Source organism: Callithrix jacchus, chromosome 8 (assembly GCF_049354715.1).
Source record: "Callithrix jacchus isolate 240 chromosome 8, calJac240_pri, whole genome shotgun sequence".
Classification (NCBI taxonomy): Eukaryota; Metazoa; Chordata; class Mammalia; order Primates; family Cebidae; genus Callithrix; species Callithrix jacchus.
The window spans coordinates 125,732,970-125,749,899 of NC_133509.1; the positions used below are offsets into that span (position 1 = coordinate 125,732,970).

A 16,930-nucleotide genomic window follows, 5' to 3' on the forward strand; every position below is an offset into this window, starting at 1 on the left:
ATGACTGCTGGAAGAGATGAACAGCTAAGGAAAGTGAATGACTGCTGGAAGAGATGAACAGCTAAGGAAAGTGAATGACTGCTGGAAGAGATGAACAGCTAAGGAAAGTGAATGACTGCTGGAAGAGATGGAACAGCTAAGGAAAGTGAATGACTGCTGGAAGAGATGAACAGCTAAGGAAAGTGAATGACTGCTGGAAGAGATGAACAGCTAAGGAAAGTGAATGACTGCTGGAAGAGATGAACAGCTAAGGAAAGTGAATGACTGCTGGAAGAGATGAACAGCTAAGGAAAGTGAATGACTGCTGGAAGAGACCATATAAGGCTTGAGAACCTACTATCTGCCAATGCTCCCAGGGAGGGCTTAGACACAGTCCTGTCACTGAGGCAGTAAGGAACATACTGGCGAGAGGAGGACTGTGAAGAGAAGTTTGGTGATGGCTGTTCACAGTAGGCCAGGATTGACAGTGGAAGCAGTTGCCATAGAACTGAGCTATCTAGCATCAATGGGATGGTGGGGTTTCGGCACAGCAGAGACCAGGTGGCCTCACTTAACCATCAGTGGCAATAAAGCAAGGCTGGGCAGACAATCACGATGCCTTAACTTGGAGGGATTTGCAGCTCTGGCTGACAGTGAGGGCAAGGCAGATGGAAAGATGACTAATGTTGCTTGACTTGTTGAATGTTTCTTTCACTGATAAATAGAAAGGCTGGTGTCAGCCACTAAATGGAAGAAGTCAGTGTCCCTCACCCTCACCCAGTTTCTCAATCTACACCAGTTCACAGGCCCACAATTCTTGATTAATGGGGAAAACAGATTCCTTTGAAGAAGGGACTTAAAATGCCACAGCAATTATAGGTAGTAGAGTTCCCCAATTTTTCCACAGAGGGACCTGTGGCCACTTGCCAAGGTATACTAAAAAAGGGAAAAACCCAGGCTTTTATGGGACCTACTTGGGGTCTAAGCACTGACATCAGGGGACCCCAAAACATTCTAATGATCCTCTGGTGGGAATAGGACTTGTTTACACAGATTACAGATGAAGTTTTGGCCGAAGTTCATTTTGCAGTGCTTAGTACTGTCATGGTGCTCACATTGGTTCCCCGGCTTGTGGAGCAAGAGCCATGATGGGAAGAAGTACCAAGTGGAAGCCCCTGAGGCTGTCTCCGGCCAAGATCTTAAGTCACAAGCAAAACCTCTCATCTGAGAGATTAATATCACAATTAACTGATGAATACAAGGGTGGTAGGCCCCATCACATTCTCATTCAATTTGGCCCCTGCCAAAACCAGAGGGATTGTGGTGAATGATGGAGGACGACCAAAACCAAGTCAGCTGGGACCCCAAATTGCAGCTGCCATGCTGAATGTGGTACAAATTGATATGGCTTCTGGTATGGATAAGCACTATTAATCTGGTCAATGGATTCTTCTTGATTCCCATCAACAGGAAAGACTGAAGCAGGAGTTTTTACACAGCAAAGACTGCATTCAACTGCCTTGTCAACTGCCTTTACAAGGCTGTATTAACTTTCCTGCTCTGTGTTATAACATAGTCTGTTAGGACCCAGATCATCTTGACATTCTGAAGAACCCCATGCTGGTTCTCTACATTGATTTCTTCATTAAATGAGACATAATAAGCAGGAACTAGTAAGTATCCTAAATGCCCTATGAGCCATTTGCATGCCAGAGGATGAGACAATAACAGCACTAAGATTCAGGGGACTGCCACATTAGTAAAGATCTGAGGGCTTCAGTGGTCAAGGGCATAATGAAACATTCTCTTCTAAAAGACAACCTACTGTACCTTGTACCACTAAGAAAGAGGAATAGAACTTAGCGGGCTTCTTTGCATTTTGGAGGTGGCATATGTTGGATTTGAGAATACTGCTCCAAGAAATTTATCAAGTGACTTGAAAGGCTACCCGTTTCAAGTGGGGCCTACCATAGGCTTTGCTATAGGTCCAATCCTGCCAATTAGCAGGACGTTACTTGGGCCATAGGATTCAGTTGCTCTGATTGTAGTAGAGGTATCTGTGAAAGATGAAGCTCTCTCACAGCCATAATAGCAGAACCTCAGAGCAGATCTGAAGTATTCTGGTTCGAGGTGAGGCCTTTGTGGCAGGTAACTATTCTCCAAATAACAGCTCCTGAGATGTTACCAGACCCTGGCAGGCTCTGAGTGCCTGAACGAGCGATACCAAGAGCAGTGTATCACATGCTAAGATTAGCATAAGCCTTGATTCACAAATGCAGGGAGGTACAGCACCAAACCAATGCACTATGGAAATGGTACACTTGGAGTCTGTCCTAGGCAGTTCAGAAGGCATGAGTAAATGACACGCTTACATGCATGTGACCTGTCTTGGTTGCACTAACATTTCTTCCTTAACTCACACTATAGCCTCATTGAAGGAGGTTCCCTATGATCAGCTGATAAGCCTGGTTGACAGATGGTTCACTTAAGTACAGCTGGCCTGTAGAACATGACAGGCTCAGCAAAGATACCAGCTGGCTCAGGATAATACCTTGTGGGGTTAGGGTGCTGTCTCTGAGAGCTGTGCTGAACCAATGGCTGATGGGTCCAGGTCCTCCATATCTAGATTCTATGGGTACATGACCCACTTACAGAACTCATGCTTCCTGGCTCTGCTCAGAAGTCTGCTACATGAGTTCAAGTGATCAACTGCACTGGGTAACAACATACGGCCAGCCCAGTAGTACATGCTCTGCTCTTTTCCTCACTCCTGCACCCTTGGGATTACGCTCCTTAATAACATAATATGACATAAGTATTAGCTTCAGGTTTCACTTTCTGGGGAACACAGAATAGAATATCTTTCTCTCTGCTCCTAATTTTTTATTGACTTAAAATACGTTTAACAAAATGTACCATGTTAACCATTTTTAAGTGTATAGTTCAATGGATTAAATATTTTCATGGTATGCAACCATCATCACCATCCATCTCCAGAACTCTTTTCACCTTGTAAAACTAAAACTTTCATTAAATAATAACTCCCCATTCTCCCTTCCCCCACAACCCCTGGCAACCACCATTTTACTTTCTGTGCCTATGATTTTGAATACTCCTAAGTAACTTTTGAACATACAGTATCTTTTTGTAACTGGCTTCTTTCATTCAGCATAATATCTCTAATAATCATCTATGTTGTAGTATATGTAAGAATTTCCTCCCTTTTCAAGGCTGAATAATATTCCAGTGTACGTATATAGCACATTTTGCTTGTCTCTCATCTATTCATGGAAACTTGGATTGCTTCCACATTTTAATTCTGTATGTGTCCATTAGATCTAGTTGGTTAAGTCTTCTATTTCTTTACTTATCTTCTGTCCGGCTGTTTTAGCCATTATTGAGAGTGGGGTACTGAAGTCTCCAATAATTATTACAGGATTGTCTACTTCTCACTTCGGTTGTCAGTTTTTGCTTCATATACTTTACTGGTCTGTCATTAGGCATACAAGTGTTTGTTATGTCTTCTTGTTGAATTTGATCTTTTATTAACATGAGGACCCTCTGACCCTTTGTCTTTTGTAAAGCTTTTTTTTTTTTTCAACAAGAGCTTGCTTTGTTGCCAAGGTTGGAGTATAGTGACATAATCATGACTCAGTGCAGTCTTGACCTCCCAGGCTCAAGAGATCCTCCCATCCCAGCCTTCTGAGTATCTGGGACTCCAGGCACATGCTACTACATCTGGCTAATTTTTAAATTTTTTGTAGAAATGAGGTCTCACTATGTTCTCCAGGCTCATCTCAAACTCCTGGACTTAAGTGATCCTCCTGCCTCCAAAGTGCTAGGATTACAGATGTGAGTTACTATGCCCAGCCTCTTATAAACTTTTTTGATTTAAAGTCTATTTAGTGGCTGAGAGTGGTGGCTCATGCTTGTAATCCCAGCACTTTGGGAGGCTGAGGTGAGCAGATTGCTTGAGGCCAGAAGTTTGAGACTAGTGTGGCCAATATTATGAAACACCATCTCTACTAAAAATACAAAAATTAGCTAGGTGTCATGTATGCACCTGTAATCTCAGAGACTTGGGAGGCTGAGGCATGAGAATCGCCTGAACCCAGGAGGTAGAGGTTGGAGTGAGCTGAGATTGTACCACTGCACTCCAGCTTGGGCCACAGAGCAAGACTCTGTCTCAAAAAAAAAAAAAAAAAAAAAAAGTCTATTTTAGTGTAGTTACTCCCAATCTCTTTTTGGTTTGTTTGCTTGTTTGTTTTTGAGACAGAGTTTCACTCGTTACCCAGGCTGGAATACAATGGCACAATCTTGGCTCACTGCAACCTCTGCCTCCTGGGTTCAAGTGATTCTCCTGCCTTAGTCTCCCAAGTAGCTGGGATTACAGGTATGCGCCACCATGCCTGGCTAATTTTTGTATTTTTTTGAGACAGAGTTTCGCTCTTGTTACCCAGGCTGGAGTGCAATGGCGCGATCTCGGCTCACTGCAACCTCTGCCTCCTGGGTTCAGGCAATTCTCCTGCCTCAGCCTCCTGAGTAGCTGGGATTACAGGCATGCGCCACTGTGCCCAGCTAATTTTTTGTATTTTTAGTAGAGACAGGGTTTCACCATGTTGACCAGGATGGTCTTGATCTCTTGACCTTGTGATCCACCCGCCTTGGCCTCCCAAAGTGCTGGGATTACAGGCGTGAGCCACCGCGCCCGGCCCTAATTTTTGTATTTTTAATAGAGACGGGGTTTCGCCATGTTGGCCAGGCTGGTCTTGAACTTCTGACCTCAAGTGACCCACCTGCCTAGGCTTCCCAAAGTGTTGGGATTATTGGTGGGGGAGTTACTGCACCCAACCCTGATCTCTTTTGGTTACTATTTGCAAGGAGTATCTTTTCCGATAGTTTTACTTTCAACTATTTGTGTCTTTGGATCTAAAGTGATTCTTTTGCAGACAGTATATAATTAATCATGTTTTTAAATCCATTATGCCAATCTTTGTCTTTTGATTAGAGAGTTTAATCCATTTGCATTTAAAGTAATTATTGGTAAAAAGGAAATAACTTCTGTCATTTTGCTATCTGTTTTCTATATGCATGATAGCTTTTTTTTGTCCTTCAGATTCTGCATTACTGCCTTCTTTTGTGTTCAGTTTATATTTTGTAATAAGACATTTAAATTCCTTTCTCCATTCTTTTTGTATATATACATTTTTTCCTTTTTTTTTAAATTATACTTTAAGTTCGGGGGTACGTATGCAGAACGTGCAAGTTTGTCACATAGGTATACACGTGCCATGGTGGTTTGCTGCATCTATCACCCCGTCATCTACATTAGGTATTTCTCCTAATGCTATCCCTCCCCTAGTCCCCACCCCGACAGGCCCTGGTATATGATGTTCCCCTCCCTCTGTCCATGTGTTCTCACAGTTCAACACCCACTTATGAGTGAGAACATGCAATGTTTGGTTTTCTGTTCTTGTGTCAGTTTGCTGAGAATGATGGTTTCTAGCTTCATCCATGTCCCTGCAAAGGACATGAACTCATCCTTTTAATGGCTGTATAGTATTCCATTGTGTAGATGTGCCACATTTTCTTTATCCAGTCTATCACTGATGGACATCTGGGCTGGTTCCAAGTCTTTGCTATTGTGAACAGTGCAGCAATAAACATACGTGTGCATCTGTCTTTATAACAGAATGGTTTATAATCCTTTGGGTATATACCCAGCAACGGGATTGCTGGGTCAAATGGTATTTCTAGTTCTAGATCCTTGAGAAATCACCAGTCTTCCACAATGGTTGAACTAATTTACACTCTCATCAACAGTGTAAAAGTGTTCCAATTTCTCCACATCCTCTCCTCCAGCATTTATTGTCTCTTGATTTTTTAATGATCTCCATTCTAACTGGTGTGAGATGGTATATCAGTGTGGTTTTGACGTGCATTTCTCTAACGACCAGTGATGATGAGCTTTTTTTCATGTTTGTTGACTACATAAATATCTTATTTTGAGAAGTCTCTGTACATATCCTTTGCCCACTTTTTGATGGGGTTGTTTTTTTCCTGTAAATCTGTTCAAGGTCTTTGTTGATTCTGGATATTACACTTTGTCAGATGGGTAAATTGCAAAAATTTTTTCCCATTCTGTTGGCTGCCAGTTCACTCTAATGATAGTTTCTTTTGCTGTGCATAAGTTCTTTAGTTTAATTAGATCCCATTTGTCTATTTTGGCTTTTGTTGCCATTGCTTTTGGTGTTTTAGTCATGAAGTCCTTGCCCATGCATATGTCCTGAATGGTTCTGCCTAGGTTTTCTTCTAGGGTTTTTATGCTGTCAGGTCTTATGTTTAAGTCTTTAATCCAGAGTTAATTTTTTTAATAAGGTGTACAGAAGGGATCCAGTTTCAGCTTTCTGCATATGAGTAGCCAGTTTTCCCAACACCATTTATTAAATAGGGAATCCTTTCCCCATTGCTTGTTTTTGTCAGGTTTGTTAAAGATTAGATGATTGTAGATGTGTGGCATTACTTCTAAGGCCTCTGTTCTGTTCCATGGGTCTATATCTCTGTTTTGGTACTTGTATATATTCTATAGCTATTTTCTTTGTGGTTCCCAAGAGATCACATTTAATATCCTAAAGTTATAACACTCTAACTTGAATTTATACCAGTTTAACTTTAATAATGTATAAAAACCTCTTCTCTTCTAACAGTTCTACCCAACCTCTTCTGGTTGTTTACAGTACAAAATTACCTCTTTATACACTGTGTGCCCCCAAACAAACTGATAATTCTTTTAAATGCATTCCTCTTATGTCACATAGAAAACAAACAGTGAAGTTGTAAACTGTTGTTACAGTAATGATAGCTTTTTACAACTGGCATGTATTTACCTTTATTGACATCTTTATTTCTTCATAGAGCTTTGAGTTAACTATCTAGTGTCCTTTCTTCTCACCCTGCAGGACTCCCTTGAGCATTTCTTATAGGGCAGCATTAGTGGTAATGAAGTAATGAACTCCCTCAGCTTTTTATGGATCTAGCAATGTATCTGAACTTCTCCCTCACCTTTGAAGAACAGTTTTGCCAGAGATAGGATTCTTGGTGGTTTTTTTTTCCTTCTTTCCTTTTAGTGCTGTGAATGTATCAGTCCACTGCCTTCTGGTCTCCAAACTTTCTAATGAGAAATCTGCTGATGATCTAACTGAAGACCATTTGAATGTGTGGAATCACTTTTCTCTTGTTGCTTTCAAGCTTCTATCTATCTATCTATTTTTATTTTATTTTATTTTATTTTAGAGATGGAGTCTCATTCTGTCACCCAGGCTGGAATGCAGTGGTGTGATCTCAGCTCACTGCGACCTCTGCCTCTCAGGTTCAAGCAATTCTCATGCTTCAGCCTCCTGAGTAGTGGAGATTACAGGTGCATGCCACAACACCCTGCTAATTTGTGTAGTTTTAGTAGAGACAGGGTTTCACTATGTTGGTCAGGCTGGTCTTAAACTCCTGACCTCAAGTGATCCACTTGCTTCAGCCTCCCAAAGTGCTGGGATTACAGGTGTTTCATTATAATGTGTTTCAGCATGGGTCTCTTTCAGTTAGTCTTACTTGAAGTTTGTTGAGTTTCTTAAATGTTTATATTGTCTTTCATCAAAACTGGAATATTCTCTGCCAAAACTAATTTCCAATAGACTATTTCTTTCAATATTTTCTCTGTCCCTTTCTATCTCTGCTTCTTCCAAAACTCCCACAATGCATATGTTGGTCCTCTTGATGGCATCCTACAGTTCCCTTAGGCTCTGTTCACTTCTTTTTTCCATTTTCCTTTCTGTTCCGCACATGCAATAATTTTAGTTGTCCTAACTTCACTGATTCCTTCTTCCACCTACCAAATCTGCCTTTGAAACCCTCTACTGAATTTTTCATTTCAGTTATTGTGCTTTTCAGCTCCAGAATTCCTTTTCATTTTCTTTTCAGATTTTCTGTCTCTTTACTGTTATTTCCATTTTGTTCATACATCTTGTCTTGATACTCCTTTAGGTCTTTTGATGTCTTTAACACAGTTGTTTTAAGTTTTTTCTAGTCAAATTTACCACGAGGCCTTTTTTCATGGACAGTTTCTATTTATTTATTTATTTATTTTTCTTTGAGTGGGCCATACATCCCTGTTTCTTTGTATACCTTATGATTTTTGTTGAAAATGGGACCTTGAACTTAATGATGTGGTATTTCTGGGAATCAAAATTCTCCTTCCCTAGGGTTTGCTTTTTTTTTAAACTTGTTATTGTTTATTGCTTTTTGTTTTTTGATTGTTATAGGTTGTCTCTGAGCCAAGGAGCAGCATGAAGTACAAACTGAAGGTCTTCTCAGGTCTTTGATGAGCCTGTGGCTTTGCCTGGGCATGCTTGGTAACTTTCTAATTTTCCCTATATAAGTAGTTGCTTTTGAATGTCTGGCTCCCAAAGGGAAAAAGGAGAAAAATGAAGAGGGGGAAAAAGGAGGACTGGTCCTTTAAGTACCCCTGAAAATCACTTCATCCAGAGGAGGAGTGGCTTGCAGTAATGGTGGCAGGCACAACAATGACCACTGCTTCTTTGTACCTCTATAATGAGAAACAGCAATTACAGCAATTCAGATCACAGATCCTTTGTATTTAGAGGACAAAGTCCTTCTTGCCCATCCTGGCTCCTAAAAGCTGTGTGTCAGTTGTTTTAGGAATATGTGCATAGCTGTCTGCTACAGGGTTGAGGGTGGGGAATGGGTAGCTCCTATAAGTTGAGCATCCCTAACTCATAAATTTGAAATCCAAAATACTCCAAAAACAAACTTTTTGAGCACCAACATACTCAATGGAAATGCTCACTGGAGCACTTTGCATTTTGGATTTTCAGATTAGGGACGCTCAACCAGTAAGTATTCTGCAAATATTCCAAATCCAAAATACTTCTGGTCCCAAGCATTTCAAATAAGGGATATTCAACCAATACTCTGCTAAGGGCTAAAACTGACCAAAATTAACTGCACTTTATGTCCAAGCCTTCCTCTGGAAGTTGAAAACCTTCAATTAACTTCAGAGTTCCAAAACAGTTACGTCAGAGAGATTGTGCCACTGCAACTGATGGTGAGACAGATTCCTGGTGCTTCCTACTGCACTTGTCTTTCCAGCATCCTCTCTTTAAAATATCCTTCTATTGTTGATGAATATTGGGCTGTTTCCAGTGTGGGGAATTTAGAATCATGCTGTTATACATCTTCTTATACATATCTTTGTTACAGAAATATACATATTTCTGTTGGATATATTCCTGAATTGGAATTGCTAGGTTATTTGGTCTGCATATGTTCAGTAGATACTGCCAAATAGTTTTCCAAAGTCTGCTGTACTTCTCTGTCCTGCCCTACTTCCTAGCAGGTATATTTGTGGCTAAATATAGGAGAGCAGGGCAAGGAGCGGTGGTTCACACTTGCAATCCCAGAACTTTGGGAGGCTAAGGTGGCGGATTGCTTGAGTCCAGGAGTTTGAGACCAGCCTGGGCAACATGGCAAATCCCTACTTCTACAAAAAATACAAAAATTAGCTGGGCATGGTGGTGTGTGCCTGTAATATCTACTGAGGATACTGAGGCAAGAGGATCATCTGAGCCTGGGAGGTTGAGGCTGCAGTGGGCCACAAACGTGCAATGGCACTTCAGCCTGGGCAACAAACAAAGCAGGAGAAAGAAGAAAGAAAGAAAAGAGAGAGAGAGAGAGAGAGAGAGAGAGAGAGAGAGAGAGAGAGAGAGAGAAAGGAGGGAGGGAGGGAGGGAGGAAAGAAAGAAAGAAAAGAGCGAGAGCGAGAGAAAGAAGGAAAGAAGGAAAGAAAAAGAAAAAGAAAGAAAGGAAAGAAAGAAAGAAAAGAAAGAAGGGAGGGAGGGAGGGAGGGAAAGAAGGAAGGAAGGAAGGAAGGAAGGAAGGAAGGAAGGAAGGAAGGAGGGAAGGAGAGCGAGAGTGAGAGAGAGAGAGAAAGAAGGAAAGAAAGAAGGAAAGCAAGCAAGCAAGCAATCTCTATAACTAAAGGTTTTCTGCTTTCTGACATATTAATAATGCAACAGATTATTGGGTGAAAAACCTGACTTTCCAACTTTGGAAGTATTGAAGAGGAAATTGGTGATGATAGAGAAGATCTCTTTTCTGGAAGAGGTAGAATTAAACAAACTTTAGGATCCTCTCAGTTCCAAGCTCTTAAAATTTTAGTTGATTATCTAGCAATCAATTTATGTTAAGGATAATTTTGTATCTGTAAATTGTTTGCAAACAGTGTAGCAAGGTATAGGGATATATCCACATAAAGATATGTATCATATATGTGTGTCTGTATATATGTATTGTACATGTTCACATTACATACATACACACAGAGAGGATGCACACTAGAGATAATTAGAGAGAAAGAAAAAGCAAATGCAGCAAAATGTCAGATGTTCACAGTATTATTCTCTTTTATTTTCTCTAGCTTTAAAATTTTCAAAATAATATTTTGAGAAAAAAATTTTAAAATAAGGTCCCAAGAATAAAACACTTAGAGAAAATATTTTAAACAAAATTTTATGACACCTCACAGGAATGTTATATCTTATCCTGCTTTCTCTAAACACTGGGGCTGTGGACTGAACGTCTGTGTCCTCCCCCCACCCACTGGGGATTCATATGTGAAGCCCCAGCTCTCCATGTGACTGTATTTGGAGACAGGGCCTTTAGGGAGGTAATTAAGGTTAAATGATGTTATAGGGGTAGGCCTCTGATCCAAGAGAATTAGTGTCCTTAAAGGGACAGACACTTTCTCTTTGTGAGGGTACAGACCAAGGAAAGGCTATATGTACACACAGCAAGCAGGTGGCCATCTGTAACCCAAGGAGAGGGCCCTCACCAGACACCAATCCTGCTGGCACCTAGATCTTAGACTACGCAGCATCAAGAACTGTGAGAAAATAAATTTCTGTTGTTCGAGCTGCCTAATTTGTGGTATTCTGTTACAGCAGCCTAAGCAGATTAATATACCATGTAAGCTCTATTTTTATTAAAGTCCTATACATTTCAGGCAGGGATTGTATATCCATAGGGTATAATGGGTTATAATCAAAACCTCATAATACTACATGATGTATCTTCCTGGAGTATTTATTTTATTCAGTGGGGACAATATAATTTGTTTTCATATTAAAATTTCTACACGCATGTTTATTAGATGTAAAATACAAAACTTCTATTTATTTTGAAAACAAATCAGGAGACTTGAAATAAATTTTGTGCTTGTCATGGGATAATTCAGCCTTTGTATCTAGATATGCATTCATTTATATGGAAAAGTTAGCAGAGCACTCCTTCTTTCTGATAGTTTAATGAAAATATTAATTTCGTTCATTTTAATCTGTATTTTATCATGTACCTCTAAAAAAGCAAGGACTTTTGTTTTTTGGAGACAGGGTCTTGCTCTGTCACACAGTCTGAAGAGCAGTGGCGTGATCACAGCTCACTGCAGTCTTAACCTCTGGACTCAAGTGATCCTCTCACCTCAGCCTTCCAAGTAGCTGGGACTACAGGCATGAGCCATCATGCCCAGCTAATTAAAAAAAAACTGGGGGACTAGGGCGGTGGCTCATGCCTGTAATCCCAACACTTTGGGAGGCTGAGGTAGGCAGATCACCTAAGGTCAGGAATTTGACCAGCCTGGCCAACATGGTGAAACACTGTCTCTACTAAAAATATAAAAAATTTAGCCAGGCATGGTGGTGGGCACCTGTAATACCAGCTACTTGGGAAGCTGAGGCAGAAGAACTGCTTGAACCCAGGAGATAGAAGTTGCAATGAGCCGACATGGTGCCACTGCACTCCAGCCTGGGCAACAGAGTGAGACTGACTAAAAAAAGAAAAATTTAATTTTTTTTTCTTCTAGAGATCGGATACCACTCTGTTGCCCTGGCTGGTCTTGAGCTCCTGGGATTAAGCAATCTTCCTGCCTTGGCCTCCCAAAGTGCTGGGATTACAGATGTGAGCCACTGTGGCTGGCCATAAAAGGCAAGCACTTTCAAAACCACAACTTCAACACCAGTATCACATCTAAAAAAACTTAGTGGTAATTTCTTTGTATCATTCAATTTTATTCAAATTTCTAATCAATGTTCAAATTTCCCTGGCTGTAGTATATAAATTAGATCGACATGAATTACATTTAATTTGAATTTAATAAATAGAACTTAAATTAAGCTAGGCACTGTGGTTCATGTCTGTAATCCAAGCATTTTGAGAGGCCAAGGCGGGAGGATCACTTGAAGCTAGAAATTTGAGACCAGCCTGTGCAACAAAGCAAGACTTCATTTCTATTAAAAAAAAAAAAAAATTAGGTGGGGTATGGTGGCACGTGCCTGTGATCCCAGCTACTCAGAAGGTTGAGGTAGGAGGATCGCTTGAGCCTCCAGTGAGCTATGATGGAGCCACTGCACTCCAGCCTGGGTGATAGAGGGAGAGACTCTGCCACAAAAAAAAAAAAAAAAAAAAAATCTAAATTAGAAAGTGCTTCAATCAGGATTTCAGTAAGATGCAAACATTGTTTCTTATATGTCTTTTCATCTATAAGTTCTCAGGTACCTTTTCTTACCATTTATCTGTTGAAGAAACCGGGTTGTTTGTTCAGTAGAACTTCCCACAGACTGGATATTGTGATTATACTCTGTTATATCATTTAGCCTGATTTTCTGTCCTATTTTTCTTAAAAATTGACAATTAGATCTAGAGAGAAGCACAGCTTCCATCCACGTCATTTCACAAAGTTATTTCTATAGTTAAGGAATTCAGAGGCTCCAAAATACCTTGCTGCATGTTTAAGACTGCCTTTTAGAACCTTCAAGAGCTTGATGGACATAACTGGCCTTGTACAAGAGAAAAGAGATTCCTAAAAATGAAAGTCTCTTTTTTATTTAGATTAATTTTTAAGACATGCTACCAATAAAAATGTCATCAATTTAAGTCCTTCAACAAAACTCAGACCTACAAGTCAGTTTATTTTTGTTTAAAATGTTATTCAGAAATATGTAAGTTTAGTTTGAAAATTATAAATGATGACTGAAAACTGATGAGATAAAAACTACATAAAACTTAAAAATAAAAGAACCACCATCCTGCAGGGACAAGTGACTAGTCATCGGGGAGAAACAACTGGCATCAAAATAAATCCCAAATTGAAGCATAAAAGTAAAATATAATAATTGTAGAGAAAAATTTAGGAGAGTATTTTTATAATCTTGGGCGGAGTGACAATCTGACATCAAAGACAAGTATCATAAAGAAAAAGACTGACATATCTTAGTACATAGACATTTAAGAATCTTCTCTGTCTAAACTTCTCTAAAAACAAAATCAAAAATCCCATATTACCATATACAGTTTTTTGGGTTTTTTTTTGAGACGGAGTCTTGTTCTGTCACCAGGCTGGAGTGCAGTGGCGCAATCTTGGCTGACTGCAACCTCCGCCTCTTGGGTTCAAGTGATTCTTCTGCCTCTGCCTCCCGAGTAGCTGGGATCACAGGCATGTGCCACCATGCCCGGCTATTTTTTGTATTTTTAGTAGAGATGGGGTTTCACCATGTTGGCCAGGATGGTCTCGATCTCTTGACCTCATGATCCGCCTGCCTTGGCCTCCCAAAGTGCTGGGATTACAGGTGGGAGCCACCGCCATATACAGTTTTAAAACAAGTGACACACCAGAAAAAACATTTGCAGTATTAATGTCAAAGAATGAAAGTCTTTAATCGAGCTATAAAATGCAGTAAGAAAAATCTCCCCATAGGAAAATGGATAAAGCTCATAAAGATCAATTCATAAAAGAGGTTGGGCACGGTGACTCACATCAGTAATCCCAGTACTTTGAGAGGCTGAGGCAGGTGGGTCACCTGAGGTCAGGAGTTCGAGACCAGCCCAACCAACATGGTGAAACCCCAACTCTACTAAAAATACAAATATTCTAGGCATGGTAGTGCGCACCTGTAATCCTACCTACTTGGGAGGCTGAGGGAAGAGAATTGCTTGAACCCAGGAGGTGGAGGTTGCAGCGAGCCAAGATCATGTCACTGCACTCCAGCCTGGGCAACATGGCAAGACTCCATCTCAAAAAAAAAAAAATAATAATAATTAAAATAAAAGAGAAAATATAAATGTTCAAATGCATGAAGAGATGATCAACCTAAATATTCATCAAAGAAATGCATGCAAATTATCACAATGGGATAGCATTTCAGATGAAAACTAACAGCCAATGTACTCCCATACAGTTGATGAGAACATAATCTGGTAAATCTTTTAGAAGGAAATCTAGGCACACATGTTAAAAGAAACTTGTGTATACCCTTCTCCTGGGAATCTATCCTCAGGAAACAGTGAGACAAACACAAAAACATATATAAAAAATATTCATTTGTGTAGTTTATTATTAGTGAAAAAAATGCTAACTTATTAGTCAATAAATGGTTAAATAAGTTTTAGAGATTCAAAATACAGGTATAATATATTCTTATTTGTTTAAAAATTCAAATATGTACACGAGTATAGAAAACACGGAAAGATGCAAAGCCTACATACCTACAGGGGAGGAGGGGCTGGAGGGAGAGGGAAAACTTGAGCTATACATCTCTCTAGAAGATTATGAGTAATTTTCACCTTGTTCCTTCTTTCTGCACTGTCTGATATCTTCCCAAGATTATGCATTACACATTATATATGGAAAAAGTAATGATATTTGGAGGAAAAAATGCAAGATTTTACCAGCTTAGTGTTCTGTTTCTAATCACAGCAGCCAAGGACATTTTGTGAAAAGCATGCTCACAATTACTTTAAATCACGTAGTAGAAATACATCTAATTTAATCTATTTATGTGTTAATTTAGCCTAAATGGTATTCTTTAATTACATTTTAGTCTGAAACTTAACAGAATAGTTTTTTAAAAAATTTTTTTCTATTGATGAATCACCTTGCTCTTTTCACATTATGTCCAATATAATATGTCTTTAAAAATATATACTATAGTTCCTTTAACTCTCATTCATATAAAACACAGCTAACTTAAATATCTCAAAATGATCCAAAATAAAAATTCCTAACTTTTCTCTAATATAAGTTTTAAGAAAGGGAAATACTCTTCAGTCAGGCCTCTAACTGGTTGTATAGACAAGAAACCAATTCACCAATTTTTTCATGAATGTAAGGAAACAGTGAGGAGCGAGATAAGGAGAGAGGACACCAAAGAAATGAGCAGGTTAAATGGCTCTATTGAAACGAACTCACCAAAATGACGCCCAAGCTCCACAGGTCACAGGACTCATCGTAGCCATTCTGATTCAAGAGCTCTGGGGCCGCATAATGAAGGGTGAAGCATGGAGTTTTCAGGGGCTGATTATCTGGCGGCTTTAGCCGTGCAAACCCAAAGTCAATTACCTTAATTTCCAAATTGTCATTTTCATCAGTGAATAATAAATTCTGCAAGATATCAATGTTACATTAGTTTCTCACTAGACATGTCTTGGGATTTGCTGGTTCTATTTATGTAACACTGTATATTGATAGTTGATTCATGTACAGAGAGGTCTCATGGGAAGGCAGGAAGGAAGGGCATCAATGTACTCTGCATGATGCTTTTGGTATTATTTCAATTTTACCACGTCACATGAAACATTTTTCAACTGCACTATGTCTCTTCTGATGTCAGACCCTTTGTCAAGCTTTTCCCTCTGCTTGTCTTTGTCATCTGCTTCCTCCACCAACCTACCTTCCCCCACATCTACTCCTCATTTAGAGTTACCATCCTACCAAACTGAAGTTAGAATTTTTAATATTTTTTCCTAACACTACTTACTTTTCCTATTTGGCATTGATCAACTCTGTATTGCTAGTTTAATGTCTTCATCCCCATTATACCATAATTCCATAAGGACAGGGACTGTGTGTCTACCTTATTTTTTTACACTACCCCAGGGCCTGGCAAAGACATAGAGTAGTAGGTGCTTTGGTAAATATGTGTTCATTGAATAAAGTCACAAATAAAATTGCCTATTGAAGAAGACATGGTGGAGATATCATTACATTTCAGAAATATCTTCTCCAACAGCTAATACTTAAACATATTTTGATACTTAAGAGATATTATCCCTTAAATATTCAGAAAACATTATTATTTTGAATCATTCATCTACCAAGGCTTCGCGATCCCTAAGGCTTTGTAGTATTACTTTTTGTATTTATCACATGCTTAATAAATACTAACTGTACTGATGCACAAATTATTTTAATAAGTACATTAAACTAGTACTGAAATTAAGTGAAATCTGATTATATCATTCTTAGGCATCCTAACAAAATCTGTTATGCCTTTATAGTCATTAAATTGTTCCCAGCTCTGGAACATCATTTGCTTTGTTAATGCTATGCTAGCTGAAATAAAACACATTATAGAAAGTATCACTGATGCAAAGAAGAAAAATCTCCTAAGCCTTCCATATGCAAGTGAATAAAGTGGGTGGGAAAAAAATTAGCTTAAAAATTGTCTTAAATTTTCTAGCATACAATGTTGAATCATGAATTTGTGACAATGAAGTCACAGCTGGGGTTGATGGACATGTGCTTGGGAAGAAGTCTTTCAGCAAATAACACCTGAGCTCCTCTGCAGTACAAGGCACTATACCACACAGAGCAGCTGAATGAACCACAGCTGGCCTTGTCTTCATTGAGCCTGCTAAGTCTTTGGAAACGACTACGTTTATTCTATATTAAGACTGGCAAAGGGCTTCCTTGATTTTAGTTCTTTTTTTTTTTTGAGACAGTCTCGCTCTGTTGCCCAGGATGGAGTGCAGTGGTGTGATCTCGGCTCACTGCAACCTCCACCTCCTGGATTGAAGTGATTCTGGTGCCTCAGCCTCCCAAGTAGCTGGGATT

At 39.4% G+C, this 16,930-nt stretch overlaps 1 protein-coding gene across 6 annotated transcripts in view; it reads right to left on the reverse strand.

Moving 5' to 3' along the window:
• The window catches only part of RPS6KA5 (ribosomal protein S6 kinase A5), a 199,372-nt gene that overhangs the window by 10,758 nt on the left and 171,684 nt on the right, over positions 1–16,930 (reverse strand). For all 6 annotated transcript variants that reach the window (XM_009006445.5, XM_078335613.1, XM_035261269.3 and 3 more), the window contains one exon: positions 15,287–15,478. In XM_009006445.5, coding sequence (XP_009004693.2) covers positions 15,287–15,478 — 192 coding nt within the window. The remainder of the gene's footprint in view (positions 1–15,286; positions 15,479–16,930) is intronic.